Source organism: Mustela lutreola, chromosome 3 (assembly GCF_030435805.1).
Source record: "Mustela lutreola isolate mMusLut2 chromosome 3, mMusLut2.pri, whole genome shotgun sequence".
NCBI classification, from domain to species: domain Eukaryota; kingdom Metazoa; phylum Chordata; class Mammalia; order Carnivora; family Mustelidae; genus Mustela; species Mustela lutreola.
Window position 1 is genome coordinate 108,074,741 of NC_081292.1, and position 26,034 is coordinate 108,100,774.

Genomic DNA, 26,034 nt, shown 5'->3' on the forward strand with positions numbered 1-26,034 from the left:
GCTGCCTGTGTGGTGGTGCAAAGGAGCGCAGGGCAGCGGGGGTGTGGGGTAAGCGGGGGGCAGAAGGGTATGGCCGAGGCTTGGAAACAATGTGGTATGTGTTGGAGACTGTGCGCTGTCTTGGCTGCTGGAAGGTGGGTGGTGGTGGTGACAGAGAGCGTCAGAGCGGAGGGAGGGGCTGGCAGTGGAGGGCTTCTGTGCCATCTTAGACAAGACCAGACCCGTCCTGGGTGTGTGACCTACTTCTGGGACCTCTGACTGCTGCATGCATTTGAGATTTATTGGTATTCCTCAACTGCATGTCAGATGCATCACCAAATTTCTCACCCTCTCCATCCTTAACAGCATTGATAAATTCTGTAATGTTTAATTTTGTCCTGGTACCTCTTAAAAGGAAATGGGTTGGTTTTGTTTTATTTTATTTTATTTAAAGATTTTATTTATTTATTTATCTGAGAGAGGAAGAGAGACAGAGAGAGAAAGCATGAGAGGGTGGAGGGTCAGAGGGAGAAGCATACTCCCCACTGAGTAGGGAGTCTGGTGTGGAACTCGATCCCGGGACTCTTCGTTCATGACCTGAGCTGAAGGCAGAGGCTTAACCAGCTGAGCCACCCAGATGCCCTGGAAATGGCTTAGTTTTGAAAAATAACTTTTTGTCGGGGTGCCTGTGGCTCAGTGGGTTAAAGCCTCTGCTTTCGGCTCAGGTCATGATCCCAGGGTACTGGGATCAAGCCCCATATAGGGCTCTCTGCTCAGCAGGGAGCCTGCTTCCTCCTCTTTCTCTGCCTGCCTCTCTGCCTACTTGTGATCTGTCAAATAAATAAATAAATCTTAAAACAAACAAACAAACAACTTTTTGTCCATGCAAATCACACCAGGGAAGCACACATATACAGTGAAACAGCTTAACTGAAAAGTACATAATCATTAAAACATCCAGCGATATTAGAAGTGCATAAAACCGAGAAGTTTCTTATATTTCTACCATTCAGAGATAGGCACTGTTAACATTTTGGTAAATGCCGCTCTGGATGTCTCTGTGCTTATGGAAATACTGCCTACCTGTGGTTTTCTAGCTTGTGTTTTCATTCACTGGTGTGTCTTAGCCGTCTTTCAAAGTAGTGTCCGTGGATCTGTATTTCCCTTTAGTGACTGCAGGGATTTTATCTTATGGTAACTGTGTGACAGAGTTTACCTGAGCAGATCTTCGTTGATGGGCATCTAGACAGATTCTAATTTTATTTAAGTATTAGAAGCACTTCAGTGAAAAACAAGTTCCTTGAATGTATGTCTTTGTGCACTTTTCTTAAAATGATTTTATTGTGAGAAATTTTAAACATATTAAAAAAAATAGGATAGCATGGCAAGTTTCCATATATATCCAGCTTGAGCACTTAACAATGTTCTGCCATTCTTTCCTTTAATCTACTTTCTCATGCTGCTTTTTCTTCTGCCAGGGTATTTGAAAGTAAATAATTCATACTGTTTCACCTATTTATTACCTTACTCTTAAGATAAGAGCTCAAAAACACAATAATATTAAATAAAGAGAACATTAATTCCTTATATCGTCATCATTCTTTTTTTATATATTTAAAATTTCTCACAATAAAAACATTTATGCATATCAGAACCCATCTAAAATGTTGCATGGGTTGATCTCTTTAAGTCTCTTTTAATTTCTAATCTTCTTCTCCTTTATTTCTTGTGTTATTTATTTATGAAGAAACCAAGTCAGGGATGCCTGCCTGAGTGGCTCACTCCATTAAACATCTTCTTACAGCTCAGGTCATGATCCCAGGGTTCTGGGATCGAGTCCTATATCAGGCTCCTTGCTTAGCAGGGAGCCTGCTTCTCCCTCTGCCTGCTGTTCCTCCTGCTTGTGCTTTCTCTCTCTCTCTCTCTCTCTGACAGAAAAAAAGAAAAGAAAAGAAACCAAGTCATTTATTGAGCAGAATTTTCTAGTCTGAAGTTGGGTGCTGACCTCCTTTTTTTTTTTTTTTTTAAGATTTTATTTATTTATTTAGATAGAACACAAATATGCAGTGAGAGGCAGTGGGAGAGGGAGATGATCCTGGGCCACAGGCAGATGCTGACTGAGCCACCCAAGTGCCCCTAAAGAGACCCGAGCCACCCAAGTGCCCCTAAAGAGACCCGATTACCTTTACTCATGTTTCTACTAAGGTATTGGTCTTTTCTTACATATTTCTGTTGTTATGCCTTTCAGCCTTTTTCTGGATGGTTGCTGATTTTTATTCACTTAGGAGGGCCTTTCTTACCTTAAGATTATAAAAATATGTGCCCCCTTTTCTGATGCCTCTCTGTGATTTTACAGTTAAATGTAAATATTTGTGCCATGTATGATTGATTTTTGTATAAGGGATGAGGTAAGGACCTAATATTACTCTTCTCTGAATATCTGACCATTTTTTCCCAATTCCATTTATTAAATAAACTGTCTTTTTCCCACTAATGTCAAAGACCACTTTTATACTCAGATCTCTAATTTTGAGTCTATTTCTGAGTTTTCTGTTGTGTTCCACTGATTTGCCAGTTTTTCGTGCTTTATTATCACTGCTTGAATTACAACAGCTTAATTGTCCTTTAAAATTTTTATTACTGACTTTTGTGAATATATGAACCATACCAGCTTATTCATGTATACTATTTTATGTCTGATTATTGCTTAATAATGTGTTTTAAAAATTGATGCTGTCTTTTTTTTTTAATAACTTTGCTGACTAAGCTCACAAGTTTATTCTTCCAGCTAGATTTTAAAAGTATTTGTGATAGGTCTCCCAAGGCACCCTTTTATATTTTGACTGAGATTTTATTCAGGTTCTAGATGAATGTAGGGGAGAGTTGATTTCTTTACAACTTTGAGCCTTCATAGTTAACAACATGGTCATTTCATTTATTAAAATTCTTGTCTGTCCTTGAATTTTTTTTATTAATTTATTCCAAAGTTTTTATTGGTTTTGGCTTCTCTTTTTTTTTTTTTTTTAAGTAGGTTGAACCTCTGGGGAAATACCACATTTCATAATCTGTAATATGAGCTTTCAAAACTCTCTTCAGTATGCCTGTCTCTCTGAACTAACAATCTGTAATTCCTTTTTTTTTTTTTTTTTAAGATTTTTATTTATTTATTTGAGAGAGAAAGAATATAAGAGAGATTGAGCGGGAGTGGGAGTGGGATACAGGTTGGCAGGAAGGGCAAAGGAAGAGGGCCAGAAAGAGAAGCTGCCACCCCCCGCTCCATGCAGGGCTGGGTTCCAGGACTCTGGGATCGTGACCTGAGCCAAAAGCCGACCCTTAACGACCGAGCCACCCAGGCACCTCTACAAGCTGTAATTCCTATAGTCCTTAAGACAAATCAGATAATGGTTGCCTCCTGTAGCTGTTATTCTCCAGTGACTGAGTACAAAGTATAACAAATTTCTAATGAAGATGACAATGCATTGCTGGCCAAAATTAGAGATTAATGCAAATTCAAAATTTCAGCTATTTGCGTATGACATTTGGTCAGCTTCTTATTAAGTGGAAGGAACAGACCTCTAATTATACAGGTTTCATAAGGCATGCATGTGCTAGTCTGCGCAGACTCCTTAGACCATTTACATGATTTATTTATTGCATCTGGGAATCTGGGATCTTCTATCTCCGTGAGCTGCCCTTATGCCCAAACCTGTTTTATCCCAAGTTGACTATTGCTAAAGGCGGCTACTATTCATTAAAAGTCTATTACGTGAGATCCAATTGTGTGTTGCCACACACAGGTGTAGTTGATTTCTAGGTAGATCTGGCCATGTCTGAACTCTTTGGGGACCAGGACTATGCAACAGGGCTTCATAACAGGTGTGCCTGGATGTGTGTGCGTGTGCTTTGGAGGACTTCTTTGTTGTTGTGGGAGCACCGTGACAGGAGGAAGAAGTGGTCATGATTTTAGCAAACCTGTAACACTGTTCTGAAGTCTTTCACAAAAATCCTGTGCAGCATCCCTTTTTCAAGAAGTATGCTTTATCAAATACTTCAATATATCTTACATTATAATTATGTAGGTGTCTGCGAGCTGCTATTACTAGATAGATTGTAGGATTAGAATTTTGGGGGAGCATCGTAATCCAAATTTAAGAAGAAATACTGTCATCACTAATATTGGAAGTATCCATTCTAGTTGATAATTTGAGGTCATTAAGTACTTAGCAAGATTATAAGGTGAGCCCTTACTTTGTTTTAGAGTGGGGAAAAATAACTAAGTTCATTAAGAACCATTCATTTAAATATAAACAATACAAATTACAATTATAAATTTTTGTGTTAAAACAGCTTGAATCTTTGCTTTTCACATATAATGAGCTATATATTCTCTCAACTGTAGTAAAATATTTGTTTAAGCATTCTATGATAGAGAGACCCTTTCTAGGCCAAATTGGTGTGGCTTGTTTGTGTATATTATTAAATAGTCCAGACACCCTAAAAGGCATAAAGAGTAACACACTATCCATGTACCTAATATCCTGCTTAAGATACGAAATTCTACCAATATAATTGTCCCATGTGCTTCTAATTGCATAATCCTTCCTTCGCCTCAGGAATAACAATTACCTCCTTTTAAAGGTCATAGAAGCTGCTTTTGAACTTTAGTATAAGTGGTGGGGTAACCCTGACTCTTCTGCAACTTGCTTTTTTTTCATTTGCCATAATATTTTTGAGATTCATTTATGCTGATGCATAGGTCTATTCATTTTTGCTGCTTGTATTCTTCCACTGTATGCCATAAAAAAATTTCCTTATCTCTTCTGTTGATGGAAGTGTTTCCAGTCTTTGCAGTTAATAAACAGTGTTCTTCTTGTGCACCTATTTCACAGATTCCCTAGGGTGCCTTTGACTGAAATTACTGGATCAAAAGATTACTGTTGGGGATGCCCACTTTCCTTGATTAAATTCTCATTGCTCTATATGCTTCCTTGCTAACACTAGGGATTATTAGATTTATTCTTATTTTGTTAGTTTGGTGAGTGATAGGTCTCATTATCTTGAATTCCTCTGATTACGAGTGAGGTTCGACATCCTTTCTTATGTGTAGTAGTATTACAGGTATTTTTTCCTGGTGTAATTGTATATTATGGCAGAAAATTATATGTAAAGTTGGAAGTACCATGAAGTAGTTCCTACTAGATAGAAATATACCATGGTTGTATCTTTAGAACATTGGCAACTTTGCAGATTTTTTTGGAGGAAATAATGTGGCATGATTTTCTGATAGTATATGAGAGCATGAACTTGGGAATTAAACTGATGCTTGAATCCTCACTGTATTGTTTTTTGTTTTTAAGAGGGGAAGGGAGGGACAGAGGAAGAGGGAGAGAGATTTATCCATTTGTGTCATTCAGGACATTAGCGACTGTGACAAAGCTGTCGTGGGTCACAGTGGATAGGTGGGAGTAACCTTGGGCCCTTGTGGGTGCCCGAGATCTGGCCTGGGTTTGGGGACTGTCACTAACTATACGATGCGAGAGAGATGGCAGGGTGCCCTGGAGTTCATAATGGAAAAGCAAGCTTGTAGATAATTGTGAATTGATGTTATTATTTAGAGTGTTCTCATGTCCCTTGCCACAGGAATAGCTCCACATGGCTTCCAAAGACGTGACCGTTACAGTTCGCCTCATTCGTTCATTCGAGCATCGCAATTTCAAGCCTATAGTATATCATGGAGTTGATTTGGACCAAACTACAAAGGAATTCATAGTATTTCTAAAGCAAGGTATGAGATGTCTTAGTCATTTTGCTTCATTAGCATTTTGAAAAAATAGCTGACTATTACATAGATGGTAATCTTTTAAAAATACTTTGGAAGATATTAATCTAGGTTCTAATCCAGGGACTAGGTCAGCTCCTGTTCTGTTCCTTGGTGTCAGCAGGAAGTACCTTCCTGAGGCTCATTTAGCCTGTGTGTGCCCACCTCAGGAATTGCCCTCAGGAATTGCCCTCATGTTTGGTTTCTCCCTTTTTTTCTCCTTTTTTGATTTTTAAATTATTTATTATTTATCCATTTATTAAGATTGTATTTATTTGAGAGTGTGAGAGGGAGAGCACGAGCATGGGGAAAGGGACAGAGGGAGAAGTAGCCCTCTCCACCCGCCCTGTACTGAGCAGGCAACCCGATGTGGGACTTGATCCCTGGACTCTGGGATTGTGACCTCAGCCTAAGGCAGATGCTTAACCATCAGAGCCAACCAGGCACCCACCTTTTTTTTTTTTTTTAATTAAAAACAATTAAGATCTAGGTTTTCTTACAATGAATTTTTGTATTTGGAGGTTGATTAACAAGGAAATGCAATGTGGCTAATTGTGTGGCCTGGCTGAGCACACAGAGGGCCTTACAGGGCAAGGTAGGAAGGTGGCAGACCTCTGTACAGCCAGAAAATCATTAGGGCTGTTGGTCATTGAGATCACAACCAGACCAACTGGTGCTATTTTATCATTTCGAGCTTAAAATTCAAAAGGCATAAAGTGAGTGAAGTCTTTTTTTCCCCTCCCCAAAGATTTTATTTATTTATTTGTCAGGGACTGGGGTGGGGATAGAGAGAGAGAGAGAAAGAGTGTGCAAGCACACAAGTAGGGGGAGCAGCAGGCAGTGGGAGAGGCAGGCTTCCCGCTGAGCAGGGAGCCTAACGTGGGACTTGATCTCAGGAGCCAGGGATCATGACCTAAGCCTAAAGCAGATGCTTAACAGACTGAGCCACTGGGTATCCCAAGTGAAGGATTTTGATAGGACCTCAATGGGTTTCTAACCCCTGTTCTCAATTATTGAAGTGTTCTAGTCATCAGCATTTGATAAAACATCTAGAATAAGCTTTTATTATTTTAATTGAAGTGTAATTTACGTATGGAGTGCAGATTATAGTTCCATGAGTATTGCTTTATACCCATCTTAATTTTTTTTTTCTTTGACAGAATTTTAGACACAGAAAAGTTGCAAAAATCAGACAAGGAATTCCAACTTTGGGCAGTTTTACTGCTCAGTATTACCTAAGTAGGGAATAGGCAAGGTAGGAGACCTATAGAGAAGACAGACCAGTCTCCTTTAGTGACTATAGTCACTCCTGTAGTGACTATAAAAGATGTCATAAGGAGAACATAATTACTCCTTAAAGTAACTGTAGGCTGACATATGGAGCATATATCGTGTTCTTAATTGTTAGGGAGGAATTGAGAGTTGGTACTAAGATATTGCCAATTACAGAGTGTCTTGCTTTTGAAAAGATAACACTGGCAGCATATTTGGATTTCAAAACAAAAACAAATCCCTCTTTCTTAATTTGAAATCATTATGCATATTGTGGATTACAGTGTTTCTTGGTATGTCATAGAATGTGCTATGATGTTCTTGGTACAGTGCAGGATAAGTTCTTCTCAAAGCCCTTGAGAATGGGGTGTAACCTTTAGGCTACTGCAGGGGCAGGGGAAGATGTACCCACCTTTCCCCTCACCGTCCCCTCTCCCCACCCCCAGTCACTATGTTCTTCTGTTCCCAGGTACCATAGGTGCCTTCCCCATCAGATCAGTGGTATAGATCACAGCTAGATGCTCAGCCCTGCCTGCCCAGATCTTTCATCCATGTTAGTTATAAAATTACTGCTGCTTTTTAAAGTTACACATGTAGGAAATGTGTCCCACTGATTAAGAGGTGAACTTTTGGGATACGGGCTCTTTTGAGATATGGACTCTGTGCCCAGGCCTATCTGACTAAAGCACTATGGAACTTCTCTGAAAGGTTGGTGAGCCACATATCTACCAATTATAATTTTGTACATAACAAATGGTTTATTTCTGGGGAATTTTTAAGGTAATAATAGCAGCAGTTACTGTGTGCCTGGTACTGTGCTGAGAACTTAAACTAGATGATCTTACTTCATCTTTTTTTTCTCCCCAGATTTTATTTATTTATTTATTTGAGAGAGACAGAGGGAGAATGCAAGAACACAAATAAGAGAAGTATTAGAGGGAGAGGGAGAAAGAGACTCCCCATTGAGCAGGGAGCCCGATGTGGGACTTGATCCCAAGACTCTGGGATCATGACCTGAACCATCCACATGCCCCTTATTTCATTCTTCTAAAGTAAGAACCATTTTATCCCATTTTATTTATAGGTGAAGAAACAAAGGAGCAAGGAAGTTAAGAAACTTGCCTGAGGTTACATGGCTAATAAAAGGCAAAGCTGCAATCCAACCCAGGCAGTTTAACTGTACAACATGTTGTCTTTAAAAATTTTTTTAAATTTTAAATCCAGTTAATTAATATTTAGTGTATTATTAGTTTCGGGGTAGAATTAAGTGATTCATCCTTTGCATATAACACCCAATGCTCATTCCTTCAAGTGTCCTCCTTAATGCCCATCACCCACCTTCCGTCCAGCAACTCTTAGTTTGTTTCCTATAGTTAGTAGTCTCTTATGGTTTATCTCCCTCTCTGTTTTTATCTTATTTTATTTTTCCTTCTCTTCCCCTAGGTTCATTTGTTTCTTAAATCCCACATATGCAGGAAATCATATGGTATTTGTCTTTCTATGGACTGATTTCACTTAGCATATGTACTCTTTTCTTAAAATTTAGATTCAATTAGCCAGCACATAGTACCTCATTAGTTTCAGTTGTAGGGTTCAGTAATTCATCGGTTGCATATAACACCCAGTGCTCATCCCATCATGCAGCCTCCTTAATGCCCATCACCCAGTTGCCCCATCCCCCCCACTCCCTCCCCTCCAGTAGCATATGTATTCTACACACCACACTAAGTTGCCTCTCTTATGTTCTATTGCTTGACTAGTAGAGTGGGGTCTCTAAAGTAAATGGGTTCACTCAGTGTCAAGAGTCTTTGCATTGAGTTCCTCTTGCTCTAGTGTTTTGAACCCTGAAAGCTAGAAGAGTGATGTGACCCCTAGTGAATTTTGCATACAGCCAGAAATGACCATTGTGATGAATCCTCTTTGGGTGGGGGGCAGGGAGGTTTTAGATGCCTTCTTGCCTTTCTAACTGTTCACCTTTTGCCATCCTTAATCTAACTAGTCTCCTCTCATTGTTATCTGTTTCTCCCTCAGCAAAGGAACTTTGGTTAAACTGGATTCATACTTATTGAGAATCAGTTTCTCAACATCATGCTATTAAAATCTTAAGTTGTATAAATATTTATAATAAGTATAAATACATCTATAAGTATAAATAGAAATATATAAGATTATGTATAGGCATGTAAATATAATAAAATAAAACCCATTATTAACATACGGGGAATAGGTGTTACATAATCTGATCACAGACATACTGTGTATACCGTTTTACAGAGATGACTAATTTTTAGATTCAGAATAGTGTACAAACCAATTACCTAGATAATATAAGACATTTTAATTATTCTTTGATTTGGAAGCATTTAAATATTTTGTAGTCCTTTAGGTCTTGATTCTGAATGTAAAATCAGTCCACCCATGAAACAGAAAAAGGCTGTAGAGGATTTGCCAGACCTTCTAGTTTGGAACCTTCCTATCCCTCCTTACTCCTGGTGGTATGTTACTCTGGAAAGCAGCTGTTCCATTGGGTGAATACTAGAAGAGTTAGTTTCTTTGTTTACTTGTTTCCGATGCTCCCTCCTGTCCACACTTTGCACTGTTACTAATGTCTTACCTTAGTCTGCTACTCCTATTCCAACGAAATGAGCAAATAGTGAGGCATCATTAACTAAAGTCCATGGTTTCTTCTGGTTTCTGTAGTTTTTACCTTGTATCTTTATTCTGTTCCAGAATCTCTTCTAGGATTCCACACTACGTTTAGCTGTCATGTCTCCCTAGATTCCTCTGGGGTCCTGTGGGTTCCTCAGATCTCTTCCCCGCTTGATGGCTTTCAGTTTTGAGGAGCACTGGTCAAGCCTCTTGGAGGATAGCCCTCTAGTGGAATTTGCCTGCTACATTTCTCATGATTAAACTGGGGTTATGCATTTGGGGGAGGAAAGCCATGAAAATGAAGTGTCAGTTTTATCTCATCATACAGCTGACAGTTTTATCTCATCATATCTTTCTATGTGATGGTGATCACTGCTGTTAGCTCCCCTGGCTGTGGCAGTGTTAGGTTTCTCCACTGGAGAGCTAGCCTTCTCTCTCCTCATCTCGTGCTCTTTAGAAGGCAGTCACTGTGTAGAGCTCACACACAGTTCATGAGTGGATAGTTCTGTTCCTCTTTCTTTTCTTTCCTTTCCTTTTCTTTTCTTTTCTTTTCTTTCTTTTCTTTCTCTTTTTCTCTTTTTCTCCCTAAATCAACTTATGGATTGTATTCATTGTAAGCATACAGTTCAGTAATTGTTCCCCCTTCTTTAGGGAGGAATATCTACGTCATTTATTTGGAATTATTCTGCAGGGGAGATGTAGTTTGGTTGTGCAAGCTCTTCTGGCTCTGGCCTTTGGGGACTTTCAGTTGTCTTCTGTGCCCCTTTGATGTGTGCCTTCTCTGTGTGTCTGCTGAGTACTGTCTCACTTTCTGGTGCTGTAAGATGCTTCAGGCTCGTCGTGTGTGTATCCTGCTCCAGTCCCAGAATCAGCCATTTCTCAAAGCAGCCCTGGTTCCTGAGAGCCAGATCTGGGTGCTGGATGTGCTCCCTCATTCCTAGGGTGTTGTTTTTTAAAGCTCTCTCAGCTGACAGAGCAAAGAAACAGATCACCCTGTGTACACACACATATCTGTATCTTCATGTCATCTATATCTGTATATTAAACCTGAGTCCTTCCTGATGTTTTCCAATCCATTCCAACATGTATCCTTCTGGCTTCCTCCCCTTGCGTATTTGTAGTCTCATTCTAAGAATGAGAAGTTTAGCTCCCATCCTCTGCCATCCATTTACTTAATTCTTTAATTCCAGTATACAGAGTCCTTCATCTGTACGCTCTGGGAAGCAACTTGATATCAACTCGAGCACAGTGCTCTTGTGCAGTTCCTTTTGCCTTAGACTTAAAAATGTCTTCATTGCCATAGTTACTGAGGTCAGCAGCTTTGCTTCCACTGCCCTTAGGAAGGTCATTTCATACATTTGCAGGATGTCTAGATTCTCTTGTCACTCTCTGCATTCTTGCCTGGGATCCTCTGTCCTCCTACATGCTGTTGGGGTTTTTTTGGTTTGTTTGTTTTTGTTTTTTACTTTGCATACGTTAAAGTCCACTCTTTGTGCTGTAAAGTTCTGTGGGCTTCAACAAGTGAGTAATGTTGTGTCACAGTACCCTGTGGTACAGAAGAGTTTCAGGGCCATAAAATCCTCCATGCTTTACCTCTTCATCCTCCCCCACAAGCCCCAGGCAACTGCTGATCTCTTTATTGTCTCTAGTTTTGATTTTTCCAAGATACCATGTGCTTGGATTTGCGCAATATGTAGCCTTTGCAGACTGGTTTCTTTTACTCGGAAATGTAATGAAGGTTCCACTGTGTCTTTTCATGGCACATCCTATCTTCTTAATTTCCTTTAACCTGGAACAGCACCTCCCCACCCTGCCTTTTGTCTGTCATTGCATTGATTTTTTTTTTTTTTTAATCCAGGTCCATGTTCTTATAGAATGTCCTATGATCTGGATTTATTTGATTGTTTTCTCATGAGTAGATTCAGGTTAAACATTTTTGGCCAGATTACTCTGTGGGTTGCATGTCCATGAGCTTTGATAAGCTAAGACTGACCTGACACCTGTTTCTGTAAATGAAGTTTGTTGGACCACAGTCACAGTTGTGACCCAGACTCTATGGCTTATAAAACCTATAATGATGATTAGCAGGCCTTTACATAAATAGTTTGCTAGAATCGGTGGAGGTAATTCCTTGCTGTTGCATCACATCAGGAAGGGTTTGCTGTTGTTTTGCCTTGTTACTGGTCATACAGATTTCAGGCATTTGGTTAAGGCTCCATCTATCGGATTGCTCCGTTATAAAAGTATCTTTCTGATTAATAAGTAGTGTGTGGAGTGATAAACATTGAAAACATTTACATATCTGGTTTCCAGTAGTTTCAGTGTCTCTCGATGAGCCTTACCTGAATCATTGATGTTTACAGAAATCAGCGTTTTGGGTGCCTGGGTGGCTCAGTGGGTTAAGCCTCTGCCTTCGGCTCAGGTCATGGTCTCAGGGTCCTGGGATTGAGTCCCGCATTGGGCTCTCTGCTCAGCAGGGAGCCTGCTTCCTCCTCTCTCTCTGTCTGCCTCTTTGCCTACTTGTGATCTCTCACTCTGTCAAATAAATAAAATCTTAAAAAAAAAATCAAGGTTTTTCTTCCTCTGTGATTCCTTCTACATTTATTATTTTGCATTCTGCTGTAAAGAAGCAGGCCTCCCGTGCCCCTCTTTTTTAGAAAGGAACAGGTTAACTTTTCAGTGGCTAAGTCACCTTATCCTCTTATCACAAAGAGACTCTTCCTCCAGTGTTGTGTTGAGGCGATGTTCTCTTGTTTGTACTATAAAATACACTGTAGATTCCTTGGTTTAAATATCTAACTCTATAAACTCAAAACACAAACTAACACTCTATAGTAATGGGGGGAGATAAAGGGATTAGAGAAAGAGAAGTTTCAACTGTATCATATTGTTTTTATTTAATAAAAAATAGTAAAGAATCTGAAGCAGTCATGACCATATATTAAATGTGGTTGGTGGGTTAAATGAATTCTGTTCTATTCTCTGCACTTTTTTTTTTTTTTTTTTTTTTTAAGATTTACTTTTTTACTGAGATAGAGCAAGCAGGGAAGCTGGGGGCAAAAGGAGAGGGAGAGAGAATCTGAAGCAAGCTCTGCACGTGCCCAGTGTGGAGCCTGACATGGGGCTCGCTCCCACGATCCTGAAATCACAACCTGAGCCGAAACCAAGAGTTGGACTCCTAACTGAGCGCCCCAGGTGCCCTTATTCTCCACACTTTTTATGTTTAGATAATTTTGTATTTAAAGTGAAAGATCTTGATAGAGCAAAACCTTGGAATCTTACTATAATATCACACAGGACCCCTTATTAGATTTTAATGTTGGCACATTGTTCTGATTAATGGTATTTAGTATTCTTGCTTGTACATATTTGTCATTAAAGTAGTCAATTTCTTTTTTTCCTGTAGGTGTTTATGCTTTCCTAAAAGTCTTCACAATGTAGAATAGATCTAAAAATAAGTTAGAGGGGTGCCTAGGTGGCTCAGTGGGTTAAGCCACTGCCTTCGGCTCAGGTCATGATCTCAGGGTCCTGGGATTGAGTCCCGCATCGGGCTCTCTGCTCAGCAGGGAGCCTGCTTCCCTTCTTCTCTCTCTGCCTGCCTCTCCATCTACTTGTGATTTCTCTCTGTCAAATAAATAAATAAAATGTAAAAAAAAAAAAAAGTTAGAAATTGTTTCTCTTCTATTTTTAGAGGCTTTACTATGAGGTAAAGAATTATTTTATTGCCCATCAATATTTTAATAATTTTGAAAGCTTTATTGATTTTTACATTGAAATGTGTGTTGTAACATTTCAGACTTTTAAAAAAGATTTTGTTTATTTATTTGACACAGAGAGAGAGATCATAAGTAGGCAGAGAGGCAGGCAGAAAGACAGATGGGGAAGCAGACTCCCCAATGAGCAGAGATCCCAATGTGGGGCTCGATCCCAGGACCCAGGATCATGACCTGAGCCGAAGGCAGAGGCTTTATTTAACTCACTGAGCCACCCAGGTGCCCCACATTTCAGACCTTTTTGGTGGCATCCTAACTGCCAGCAATGTATTTATTAAGTTGCCTTATTTTGCTAATTAATTTTTCTATAGACGCTTTTTATGGTAACCAAACTGAATGAGTTAAGCTAGTAGTTACCTTCTTGTGAACTTTACAATAATGAAATATTAAATTGATTTATTGCAGAATTCATCCTGTAATCCCAAAATCTTCTATAAAAGTTCATTAGGTCTCAAAGTTAAGTTCAAAGTTGGGAAAAGAAAATGAAAGGAAAACTCTATGCAAAATGGGAAATATTTTCCAGAATGTCATAGATTTGTCACAGACTTTTCCTTTCAGTCAACATGAACAAGAGGGACAAAACTTACTCTTCCATCTGAAATAACTGAAAAAACTATGCAAAATTTATGAAGCAGTGGTTTTCAGATATTGGACATGAGGGAGCATGAGACAGTGATCCCTGGAGTAGGAGAAACAAGGTGGTTCCTATGATTGTGCCACCTTACCACCTGGAGAGAGTCTTTAGGCCATAGAGCAGGGCAAGGGGAGTGCAGGTAGAACTTGGTTATTAGTGTCATGAGTTCAGGAGTCAGAGCTGGCAGTCGGGAGTGGAGCCTAGAGACTTCATGGGACAGAGAACTGGTATGGAGGCGCTGTTCAGAGGGAATACTCTGAACATTTGCAGAGCATCTTTGAAGATGGGCAGAGTGTGTATCTTTAGTTGAATACAGTTAGCACAAGTGTATGAGGCCAGGTAAAGAACAACCTGAAGGGAGCAGAAGGGAAAATGCTCAGAGCTCATATAGGCCTGGGAATAGTTGACCCCCACCCCCCAACTCTGGCCAGAGTGGAAGACCTTGTAATTTACAGGTTATTAAGCGGGCTATCTAGAAGGGTATTGCTGAAATTGTGAGGCAGAATTTAGAGTAAATTCCACCCTGCTGTCATTTAACAATGCTCGAAAGCAAGACTCAAATGAATCTAACAGTTTCTAAGTAATTTAACAAAGCTCAGGGTGTTTATAGAAATACACAAATATCCAGCCCTCAAGCAAGATAAGATTCACATTGACCTGCATCAAATCAGAACTTACCAGGCATGCAGAGAAGCAGGAAAATATGAATCATAATTAAGAGAAATCAATCAGTTGATGCTAGCCCAGAAATGTTGCAGATGACAGAATTAGTAGACAAGGACAATTGAAAGTTATAACTACATTGCAAATGTTCAAGAAGGTAGAGGGACCATTGAACACATTAGAGATGGAGGCTATGAACAAAAAAAAGACCCAAAAGAGCTAGAGATGAAAAATACGAATTTGAGATGGCTATGCACTGAGTAGGATTAACGAATGTTTAGATCAGATGGGGCAGAGGAAGAGATTGGTGAACTTGAAAATAAAGTAACAAAAGCCATCTGAAAGTATAGACAAAGGACTGAAAGAAAGATAAATCGAACAGTAGAGAGGGGCAGGGCAACTTCCACCAGCCAAATATACATGTAATTGGAGGCCATGAGGATGGGAGCTGGAACGGGGGACAGAAGACATATTTGAAGAAATGGTGCTTGGAAATTTTACAAATGTGATGAAAACTATAGACCCACCTGCAGTTCAACGAATCCCAAAGCAAAAGAAACATGAAGAAAGCTATACCAAGGCATATAATCAAATTGTGTATAGTTGGTTATAAAGAAAAGAAAGTCTTAAAAGTCTTAAAAGAAAGTCTTAAAAGCAGCTGGGGGAGAAAACCACATTGCATAAGGAGGAACAAGGATGAACGATATCAGACTTCTCATCAGAATCAATCCATGTCAGAAGACAGTGGAGCAACATCTTTAAAATAATGAAAGAAAGTCAGTCTAGGATTCTATTCTGGTCTTTCAGAAATGGAGGCATAAGAAAGACTTTCAGACATGCAAAAACTGAGAGTCCATCACCAGGAGACCTGAACTATAGGAAATGCTAAAGGACCTTCTTCCAGCAGGAGGGAAATGATACCAGATAGAAATTTGGAGGCACACAAAGAAATGAAGAGTACAGGAAATGGTAAACATGGGTAAATATGAAAGCTTTTTTTTTTCTTATTTTATAATTTTTCTTCAAATAGATTTCATCATGTAAAGAAAAACAGTAACAGTGTGTTGTGGTTTATGGAAAATACATGAACTAGCACAAAGGCTTGAGGGGGAGAAATGGAAGTACAGGGTTCTTTCACTATAAAGTGTTACAGTATAATTAAAGATGTATTACTACAGACTTTAAAGCAACTGTGTATGCACGCATACACACATCACCTAAGAGTTACAGATAATATGCCACCAAAAAGGTTAAAATGGATAATGAAAAATTGTGAGATAGGTTAATCCAAAAGAAGGTATAGAAGAGAAAATAATAACACATGGAGAGAACAAAAGAAAACCCAAGTAGCAAAGTGGTAGATTTAAATCCAAGCATATTAATAATCACATTAAATGTAAATAGTCTGAACAGCTTAATTAAAAGACAGATATATAACAGGAAGTCCTAAATTATATGTTGTCTATAAGAAATGCACTTTAAATATAAAGATAAAAATCAGTTAAAGGTAAAAGGATGAAAAAATTACACCATGCTAATACCAATCAAAAGAAAGCTGGAGTGACTCTAGTAATATCAGATAAAGTAGATTCCAGAGTAAAGTATATTACTAGGGATAAAGACTATCATTTTATGATGGTAAGGCATCAATTAATCAAGATGCATGATTCTAAATGCTTATGCACCTGACACAACAGAACTTCAAAAGTATGAGGTCAAAACTAACAGAACTGCAAAGAAAAATAAATGAATCTCCAATCACTGGGAGATTTCAGCATCTCTCCCTTAATAATTGATGGAGCATGTAGATGGTAAGAATACAAAAAATTTGAACACTGTTAGACTAACTTGACCAAAGTGACATTTATAGAACACTCCACAAACAACAGAATACCCATTCCTCTCAAGTACCCACAGAACATTTACCAAGAGACTATATTCCAAGCAATAATACAAGTCATGACAAATGGAAAAGGATTAAAGTCCTACAATCCGGGATGCCTGGTTGGCTCAGTTGGTTGGATGACTGCCTTTGGCTCAGGTCATGATCCCGGAGTCCCAGGATCGAGTCCAGCATCGGGCTCAATGCTCCATGGGGAGTCTGCTTCTCCCTCTGACCTTCTCCTTGCTCCTGCTCTTTCTCACTGTCTCTCTCTCTCAAATAAATAAATAAATAAATAATCTTAAAAAAAAAAAAAAAAAAAGTCCTACAATCCATGTTTTCTGACCACAGTGGAGTTAGATTAGAAATCAGTGACAGAAGAATTTCTGGAAAATTCTGAAATACTTGGAAACCAAATAGCATACTTCTAAAAACTTGTGTCTAAAACCAGAGATCAAAAAGCAGAGTATTATGAACTGAATAAAAATGAATATACAACTTTTCAAAATTTGTGGAAAGCAGGTGAAACAGTACTGAGAGGAATAGTTACAGAATTAGAAATGTCTAAATTAAAAAAGAGAAGAGGTCTCAAATTACTGATTTCAGCTTCTGTGTTAAGAAGGTGGAAAAAGAAAAGTAAATTAAATCCAAAGTAAGCAGAATAAAAGAAATCATAAAGATTGTAGTAGAATATTGAAAAACAGAGAAAAATCAAAATCAGTCAAAGCCGATTCTTTGAAATCTATTAAACTGATTAAGCTCTAGCTGGCCTGATTGGAAAAAAACAAAAGAGAGAAGACACAAATTATCAGTATCAGCTTTGAGAGTTGTTACATTACTACAGAATCTTTATAGAATAAAGGAATACATTAAGGAACTTTATGCCATAAATATGTTATCCCAGGATAGTGGACAAGTTCCTTGAAAAGACCCATACTACCAGGACGCCTGGGTGGCTCAGTCATTAAGCATCTGCCTTTGGCTTAGGTCATGATCCCAGCGTCCTGGGATTGAACCCCACATTGGGCTCCCTGCTCAGCAGGAAGCCTGCTTTCCCTCTCCTAGTTCCCCTGGTTGTGTTCCCAATCTCTCTGTGTCTCTCTCTGTCAAATAAATAAATAAAATCTTAAAGCAAACAAAAATGACCCAGACTACCAAAGCCAACTAACAAAGAGACAACCTGAATAATTCTATATTTTAAAATAAACAGTAGTTAAAATACATTTCCACACATAAAACTCCAGTCTCATATATTCGAGGAAGAAATAATCCCAGTTCTTTAGAGACTCTTCCATAAAACTCAAGAGGATGGAAATATTCATCACCTGATTTTCTGAGGCCATCCTTAGCTTGATATCAAAATCAGAGAATGTAATTAGAAGAAAAAAATAGCTGCCAACATCTTTCACACAAAGAGATAAAAATTCATAACCAATGGGCACCTGGGTGGCTCAGTCATTAGGTGTCTGCTTTCGGCTGGAGTCATGATCCCAGTGTCCTGTGATTGAGTCCTGCATCTGGCCTCCTGCTCAGTGGGGAGTCTCCCTTTTCTGCTCCCCCTGCTTGTGTTCCCTCTTTCCCTGTGTCTCTCTATCAAATAAATAAATAAATAAAATCTTTTAAAAAATTCATAACCAAATTTTAGCAAATCAAATCAACAATATTTAAAGAAGAATAATATGACTATATGGAGTTTATCTTAGGAATGCAAGAATGGTTTACTATCAGAAATCACTGTGGGTGCCTGGATGGATCAGATGAAGCGTCTGTCTTCAGCTCAGGTCAACGGTCCCAGGGTCCTGGGTTCGAGCCCCATGTCCAGCTCTCTGCTCTGTGGGGAGTCTCCTTCATCTGCTGCTCTGCCTGCTTCTACTCTCTCTGTCAGATAAAATCTTGAATAAAAAAGTCAGTGGAAAAACAAGAAAGGGCAATCAATGCAATTCATTATATGAATAAATGAAGGAAGGAAAACCAGAGGACTATTTCAGCAGGTAAGGACAAAATCCAGCATCCATTTCTGTTAGAAACTCTCAGTAAAGTAGGAATAGAAGGGAACTTACTCTACCTGACTAAGGATATCTGTGAAAAATGGACCTCCAACATCATACTTAATGGTGGAAGACTGAGTATTTTCCTCCTAAGATTAGGAACCAGCCTCATGATCACTTCTATTCAATCAACACTGAGCTGGAAAATGAAAAGACAAGCTGTGGACTTGGAGAAAATATTTGTAAAACATACAACAAAGGACTTGTGCCTAGGAAAAAAAACAAAACTCTTCCAACTCCGTAGGTAGGACATAACCCCATTAAAAAGTAGACAGTAGGGTCTGAACAGACACTTGAGAGCAAAGAAGATACATGGTACTCACCATTGTTAGTCTAGTGAAGTGCAAGTCTAAATCACAATGAGAACACAACACTCTCACTGAAATGGCTAGAGTGGAAAGGGCTTATTAATTAAAACCCAGTTTGGCTAGGATGTGGAAGGACTAGAACTCTGATGGTCTGTTAGTAGCAATGTAAAGAGGAACCCCTTTAGGAGGTGACTTGGCAATTTTCTTAAAAGGGTAAACCCACCGCTACTTAGAACCCAGCCATTCTGCTTCTGGGTGAAATGGCACGTCCACATGGGAACCCACAGCTTAATTTGTTGTAGTGCAGAATGAGAAACCGCCTCTTTCGTAAGGAAGGTGTTTGTTCTTTTTCTTTTCCTCCTCTGGCCTTTTTATATGTTTGTACACCAAAGCTCTTACCTCTCACCATAATGGGTTGAATGGCTGGTCTCTTTTTGCCACTGCAGAAAAGAACCCCTTCTTCTTGCTGCAGAATGGGGGGGTTGGATTCAAGCCCTTAGCTCAGCCACCCTGGGCCCACCGGGACCTCAGAGTTCTTAACTGCCAAATGGAAGGCTTAAGTTCTATTTATTTATTCATTCATGAATATTTTTGAGCACCTGACACGGGCCCCACACTCTTCTGGGTACTGGTAACACAATGAGGAAAATCGGCTATGGTCCCTGCCCTCCCGGAACCAGTTCTCTGTTAACCTCTGATGGGCTAGACACTGTCTTCAGTTTCAAGAGCTAGGGCCTAGAGTCTTAATCTCAAGGAATTTATGAATTAGGAGAGCAGGAAGACCAACTTCACTGAACAGACTGAACTATAGTTGTAAGGAATGTTATGAAGGAAATTATTGGAGGGGAGAACCCCTTCCCCCACCCCCCTGCCCTTAGCAGGGCTGGGAGGGCGGGCCTCTCCATGGTGTGGCTCTTGAGCGGACACCTAGAGGAAAAGGGAAGGTGCCCTCATTTGCCTGTCACTGTCTCTTCTCTCAGAAATCCAGACTGAACAGAAGACAGTGATTTGATTTCTTCCAATGTAAGCACCTCTGACAGTGAGCAGTTTCTCCAGGCCCTCTGCGTCTTACCTCACACCTTTGCAGGGCTGCGTTGTCTTGTTTGGGAACTATAAGTGCTAATAAATGAACAGATCTAACTTCCTTTTCTGGTGTTTAATTAACACTTCTTCGGCCCAGAATTCATAAGTGAGATCCGGGCTCTCTGTCCCTCTTGTGTTCTCCCACCAGTGTACCATGCTCTCCCCCACCTCACGAACATACAGGCAAATGGAAACATACATTGTTTCTTTTCCCCTGCTTTACTTGAAAGGTGGCTGGCTTTAAAAATAATGGTCTGCCTTATGCTTCCCTTTACCTTTAACATATCTTGAAGGTATCAGTAGAACACTTCTACTGCCTCTTTTTTTTTTTCCCAGTTGAAAAATATGTTTCATTTTTGACGCATGTTATTTATTTAATAAGTCTGCCTACTGGAGGACATTTGGATTTTTCTGAGTATTTGCTACTGTAAACAGTGCTACAGTTAGCAGCTTTGTATGTCATATTACACACACGCACGCACGCACGCACACACACACACACATGATCAGTCTTGAAGTGGAATTGGTAGGTCTATGCATATGTAATTTTGATACATATCAAATTGCCCTCTGATGTACATGCCCTCTCAGACATTTGAATTTCTGTTTTAAAAACAGTATTTAATTTGTTCTTCTTTTGTTTTCTTTGCTAAGTTAGTTAGTTTTATTGTAGGTTGGGTGAGTTTTGCTAAGAGTAATAACACTCATCTAGATCATTGCTTTCCACTACTGGCCTGAACAAGTTCTCAGGTTCATATGCTAAATGAATATCAGCTGTATAGAAAATAATATCTCACACATGAATGCTGTGTATTTCAGATGTACATAGATGCTATTATATTTAATAAAATGACAATTCATTTAATAGTGTTACTGAATTCTTAGTTCAGCTAGTGTTACTGAATTCTTAGCTCAGCATTTCCTTAGTGGTCCCATTGTTTTAGATGACCTTTGGATTTTGATGGCATGTTAGCTTCATTTTGTGGTCTATCAAATTTCCCAAAGTAGCTTAGTCTGGAGATCTAGGAGAATGTAGTGAAAGACTATGCATATGCTACAAGTGTCTATTTGAATATAACAAAAATAATATTTCTCTTATAGATATTCCTTTAAGGACCAGCCTGCCACCACCATTCAGAAATTATAAATATGGTAACTAATTTTACTTATTCTTTAAAAATGTATATTAATATTATTTTGTTAGTTTTGTGTTGATGGCAGTTTGAATTTGGTTTTCAAAAATGATTTTACTATCTGTAAATAAAAACCAGTATGGAAATTTACTTAGAAATAGAGGAAAAAATAAAAATTAAAAAAACCAGAGGAATCATGGTGTATCATTGAAGTAAATTGTAATAGTGTACGAAAGTGGCCTATTTGTGAGGAACAAATAACGTGTTTGGGAAATGATGTCTAAAATGAATTTGTCAGGTAACCAGGAAGGAAAAATGATTTCAGACTAGGAATTAAAAGAAGAGATTAAACATTTTAAATACCAGTAACTTGAGCATAGTATTTAGTAATTTTGTATGTTGCAGTGGTCGATTAAACAATGTAGTAATGAGGCAGGAAGTTGGGTTCCATTACTTGGTGTAATAGTTGGTACAGTTATTAACCTTCAGCTTAGTGACACTTACCAAACTTTGAGTTTGAGACCTCACTTGAAAATTATGACGCATCTAATAAATATTTCTTTTAATTGGTACAGACATTTTTTGAAGTATAAATTTTTTATTACCTTAGATCATTTTTTGGAGTGGCTTTTAATTCTGTTCCCATTTGGTAGAGCAACTTATGACCTAAAATACTTTGAAATCACAATCTTCACCGTGTGTATGCATTTTAATATCCAGAGACTAATTGTGAGGTCATAAGGGGTAGTCAAGCAGAAGCTGAAGGCACTGAGTGGAAAGTACTTTGATTTATTGGGCTTAAAGAATTTACATACTAAATATTGAATAAGAGAAAGGAATAAAAAGCATGATTAAGTAAATATGAATCTTCTCAATTTTGGCTTGCATGGCTTTCAGAGTATAATGACTCGCAATAAAACCTTGAACTTGAGTCAACCTACAGATGCCATTTCTGTTTCGTCATGGTGTGTGTGTGTGCGTGTGCACATGCGTGTGTATGCATATACATTCTAACTTGTGTTCCCTGTAAGTCATTTTGGAAGATAAGTTTTAGGTACTGAACGCGTTAGAATATCTAACTGTTAATCATCATAGTGGTAGATAGTGTACCTCTTACATTTTCCCCACCTAATTAACACTGTTTTGTCCTAGGATTTGCATACTATTCAGGTGAATTGGCAAGAGAAATGAACACATTTATCTGGGAGATGAGAAATCGGAGAACCACTGGGCTTTTGATAGACTTTCAGTGACTCGGTCTAGGCTTGGCTTTGGAAAAATCTGCCACTTTGTTCAAGAAGGAAGGCCAGATGTTAGTTTCTCATCTGTTCTCGTCCTCCGGTATTGCTACCTGCTCTGTGGGAACAGGATGCACTGGGTGCTGCGGAGTGGAAAGGCTGCAGCATCAGATTTCAGCTTTGCTAGTTGAGGTCTCTGTGCCCTTGGGCAAAGGGCTGGCTCGCTGGCCAGGACACAGAGAGTCTGAGATTTCTCAGGGCCCTTCCTTCTGTTTAACTGGCATCTACATCTATGATGGATTTATCCCAACCAGACTGTGTTCTAAAGCACACTGGATATGGTCTTATTTTTAAATCCTTATCACCTAGACACTGTGCGTGTGTGCAGTAAATATTGATGGCTGTGCAGTGTGGACTGCTGATCCTATTTGTTTCATAAGGCCGGTGAGACTAAACCACATTTGTGTGAACACATCAAATGCCTCACAAATATTCTTTTTATTCTTTTTTTGTTTATTTATTTATTTTATTATATTTTTAAAAGATTTTATTTATTCATTTGACAGACAGAGATCACAAGTAGGCAGAGAGGCAGGCAGAGAGAGGGGGGGAAGCAGGCTCCCTGCTGAGCAGAGAGCCCAATGCAGGACTTGATCCCAGGACCCTGGGATCATGACCTGAGCTGAAAGCAGAGGCATTAATCCACTGAGCCACCCAGGCACCCCTATTTATTTATTTTTAACGATTTCATTTATTCATTTGAGAAAGAGAGAGACAGAGCACAAGCAGGGAGAACAGCAGGCAGAGGGAGAAACAGGCTCCCCACTGAGCAGGGAGCCTGGTGTAGGACTCAATCCCAAGACCCTGGAATCATGACCTGAGCCGAAGGCAGACGCTTAACCGACTGAGTCACCCAGGCACCCCTATTCTTTTTATTTTCATGAGGTTACACTCCTGTAAAAGAGATTATTCAACAAGGAAAAGGACATTATTAGTACAATATTGTTTGCTAGCTTGTTGTTTTCCTGACCCTCTTACCAAGTCTTGCTGGTTATTGTTGGAGGGAAAAATCTGAAAATTTCTGTTCAAATCATTTCTTCTGCTGCTAAAAAAATTTAAAAAAAAAATATATATATATATAGCCTTCTTATTGTGGGTTTGCCGGGCCCATCAGAGCAAGGATATTTCTAATAAAGGCTCATTACCAAAATATGTAGAACGTGACTGGTATTTGGTAAGGTCAAACCACAGTTTTGCTTGTTAGTTGTAACAGACTTTAAACAGGATCCTTTTACTTAAAAAACTGTTATTGGCTTTTCTAACTTGCCTTTTGTAATAAACCAATATCTATCTATAATGAGAAAAAGATAATAACTCAGAATAATAGATAATCCAAAGCCAATTTGTTTATTTTCTTGTGTACATTCTGAACTTATTTTTACAATTGTGGTATATTTACATCCCTAGGATGCATTTTTTCACCTAAATTAGGTTTATTTTTAGTTCTTAAGAGTACATAGTTGCAGTCCTAGAATTAGGCTGACCTTGTGTTTAAAATAGTGGGTAATTCAGAGTGCCAGTTCTTAACTCAATAGCCACCCTATTCTTTTGTAGTATTAGAACAGAGTTAAATCAAGGCCCATTTTTAAAGTAGATCCTTTCATTTCATTTTATTATTGGAGCTCTTTATTGAATCGAATGGCCTAATTGATAGAAAGAAACGTTAATTTAAGGTTAGGAGTTTATCCAGATATAATAATACATATCATAATATGTTAATTAATAGTTAAGAATTAGAGTTAAGAATTGGAAGCTTTCTGACTTGAAACCCGTTGAGTGCTGAGCCTCTGCTATAATTAAGAGCTCACTGTTGCAGAGTCGGACTGCACCCAATGTGGAGAAATGGCTTATTGGAAAAGCACAGCGTAGCCTGACATCAAGGTAAACAGATTAAGGAGTGAAGGAGGATGGAATAAAGCAGATTAGGTGGTGTGAGTCTGTGCAGCATGTGAAAACCAGGAGGCAAATACTGATACTCTTTGGGCTTTAACTGCAGTGCTCACATTACCAGTGAGCCTGAGCTCGGAGCGTGGTAACAACTTGTCAGGATGGTGGTTTGACCTCCTGTCACTGCATGTATTCTGAGAGATCACTAGGCTTTTTGAACTGCTCATGTTAACATCTGACATGTTTTACATTATTTGCTAATTATAGCCTTCTGCGACTCCAAAAAACAGGATCGAGTAATATCCATCTGTCTTCTGTTCTAAGGGAAGATGTGCCAAGTTCATTGCAGGTTATAGCACCCAGTTTTGTGTGTCAGAGACCAAGGCTTTCAGATAACTTTATAGAGCAGTGACTTTTAAGGTGATGATATATATAAGTAGTTTTTAAATTTACTGTACACTGGATTTTTAAGTAAATGGATCATAAGGCAAGGACTTAAGTTTCTTACTGTGACCTCCTATTTCAGATTACTCAAATGAAGTTTTAAAATAATCTTTTACAAAAACTTCTTTTTTTCTTTCAGATAAATTAAAGATTGTTCATCAGGCACATAAAGCAAAGGTATGTTTCATATGTACAGTATCTGGCACATAACAAATTATCACTGTTGGCTGTCTCAGTGAATAAATGAATGAACACACATACTTCTAAAATATTTCCCATTATTTTTTAGCATTTTTTATTTTGTGAGTACCCTTTCTACAGCCATTAAGGGGAAAAAAAAACCACCAAGCCTCTATTAGTGGTAGATCCTTTTAAAAAGTGTTAATTTTTTATTTTTTTTAAATTTTTTTTTTATTTTTTAAAGATTTTATTTATTCATTTGACAGAGAGAAATCACAAGTAGATGGAGAGGCAGGCAGAGAGAGAGGAAGGGAAGCAGGCTCCCCGCTGAGCAGAGAGCCCGATGCAGGACTCGATCCCAGGACCCTGAGATCATGACCCGAGCCGAAGGCAGTGGCTTAACCCACTGAGCCACCCAGGCGCCCCAAAAAAGTGTTAATTTTTTAAAAAGCATGCATTTTCTATATCAAGCAAGTATTTACTGTAAAAATATATATGCAAAAATATGTTTTTTGAAATTACTAATTCACAGGCGACAGCCATATTCTCATGGCATTTTCTTTGTAATCTCTGGTATACAGTTACTTGAAAGCTGATTGAGTTTATGGTGGGTATCTAAGACTAGGGAAGACAAGGAAATTAGGTGAATTCAAAAATAAATACTACTTGGGGTACCTGGGTGGCTCATCCGGTTAAGCATCTGTCTTTGGCTCAGGTCATGTTCTCAGGGTTCTGGGATCGAGCCCTGCTTTGGGCTCCCTGCTCAGTGGGACTCTTCGAAATGCTAGTGAGGGTCATTCAGTTGTCCAGACTCATTGAACTGAACTCCCCTTAGGATCTGTGCATTTTGTTTATGTGAAATTCTACCTTAATTTCACAAGACTGTAGATGTGCCAGAAGGGAGCCAACATAAGACTTAAATGGAAATGCTTAGGATATTTGGATGGAAAGATGCACCAGCATGAGGATGTCCATTTTTTCTT

At 38.8% G+C, this 26,034-nt stretch overlaps 1 protein-coding gene across 9 annotated transcripts in view; it reads left to right on the forward strand.

Annotated features, from left to right (window-relative positions):
• The window catches only part of C3H2orf76 (chromosome 3 C2orf76 homolog), a 56,855-nt gene that overhangs the window by 18,673 nt on the left and 12,148 nt on the right, over positions 1-26,034 (forward strand). For 8 of the 9 annotated variants that reach the window (XM_059166650.1, XM_059166653.1, XM_059166655.1 and 5 more), the window contains 3 exons: positions 5,620-5,764; positions 21,211-21,261; positions 25,011-25,048. In XM_059166650.1, coding sequence (XP_059022633.1) covers positions 5,632-5,764; positions 21,211-21,261; positions 25,011-25,048 — 222 coding nt within the window. In that variant the 5' untranslated portion in view covers positions 5,620-5,631. The remainder of the gene's footprint in view (positions 1-5,619; positions 5,765-21,210; positions 21,262-25,010; positions 25,049-26,034) is intronic. The other variant, XM_059166658.1, reaches the window with a different exon arrangement.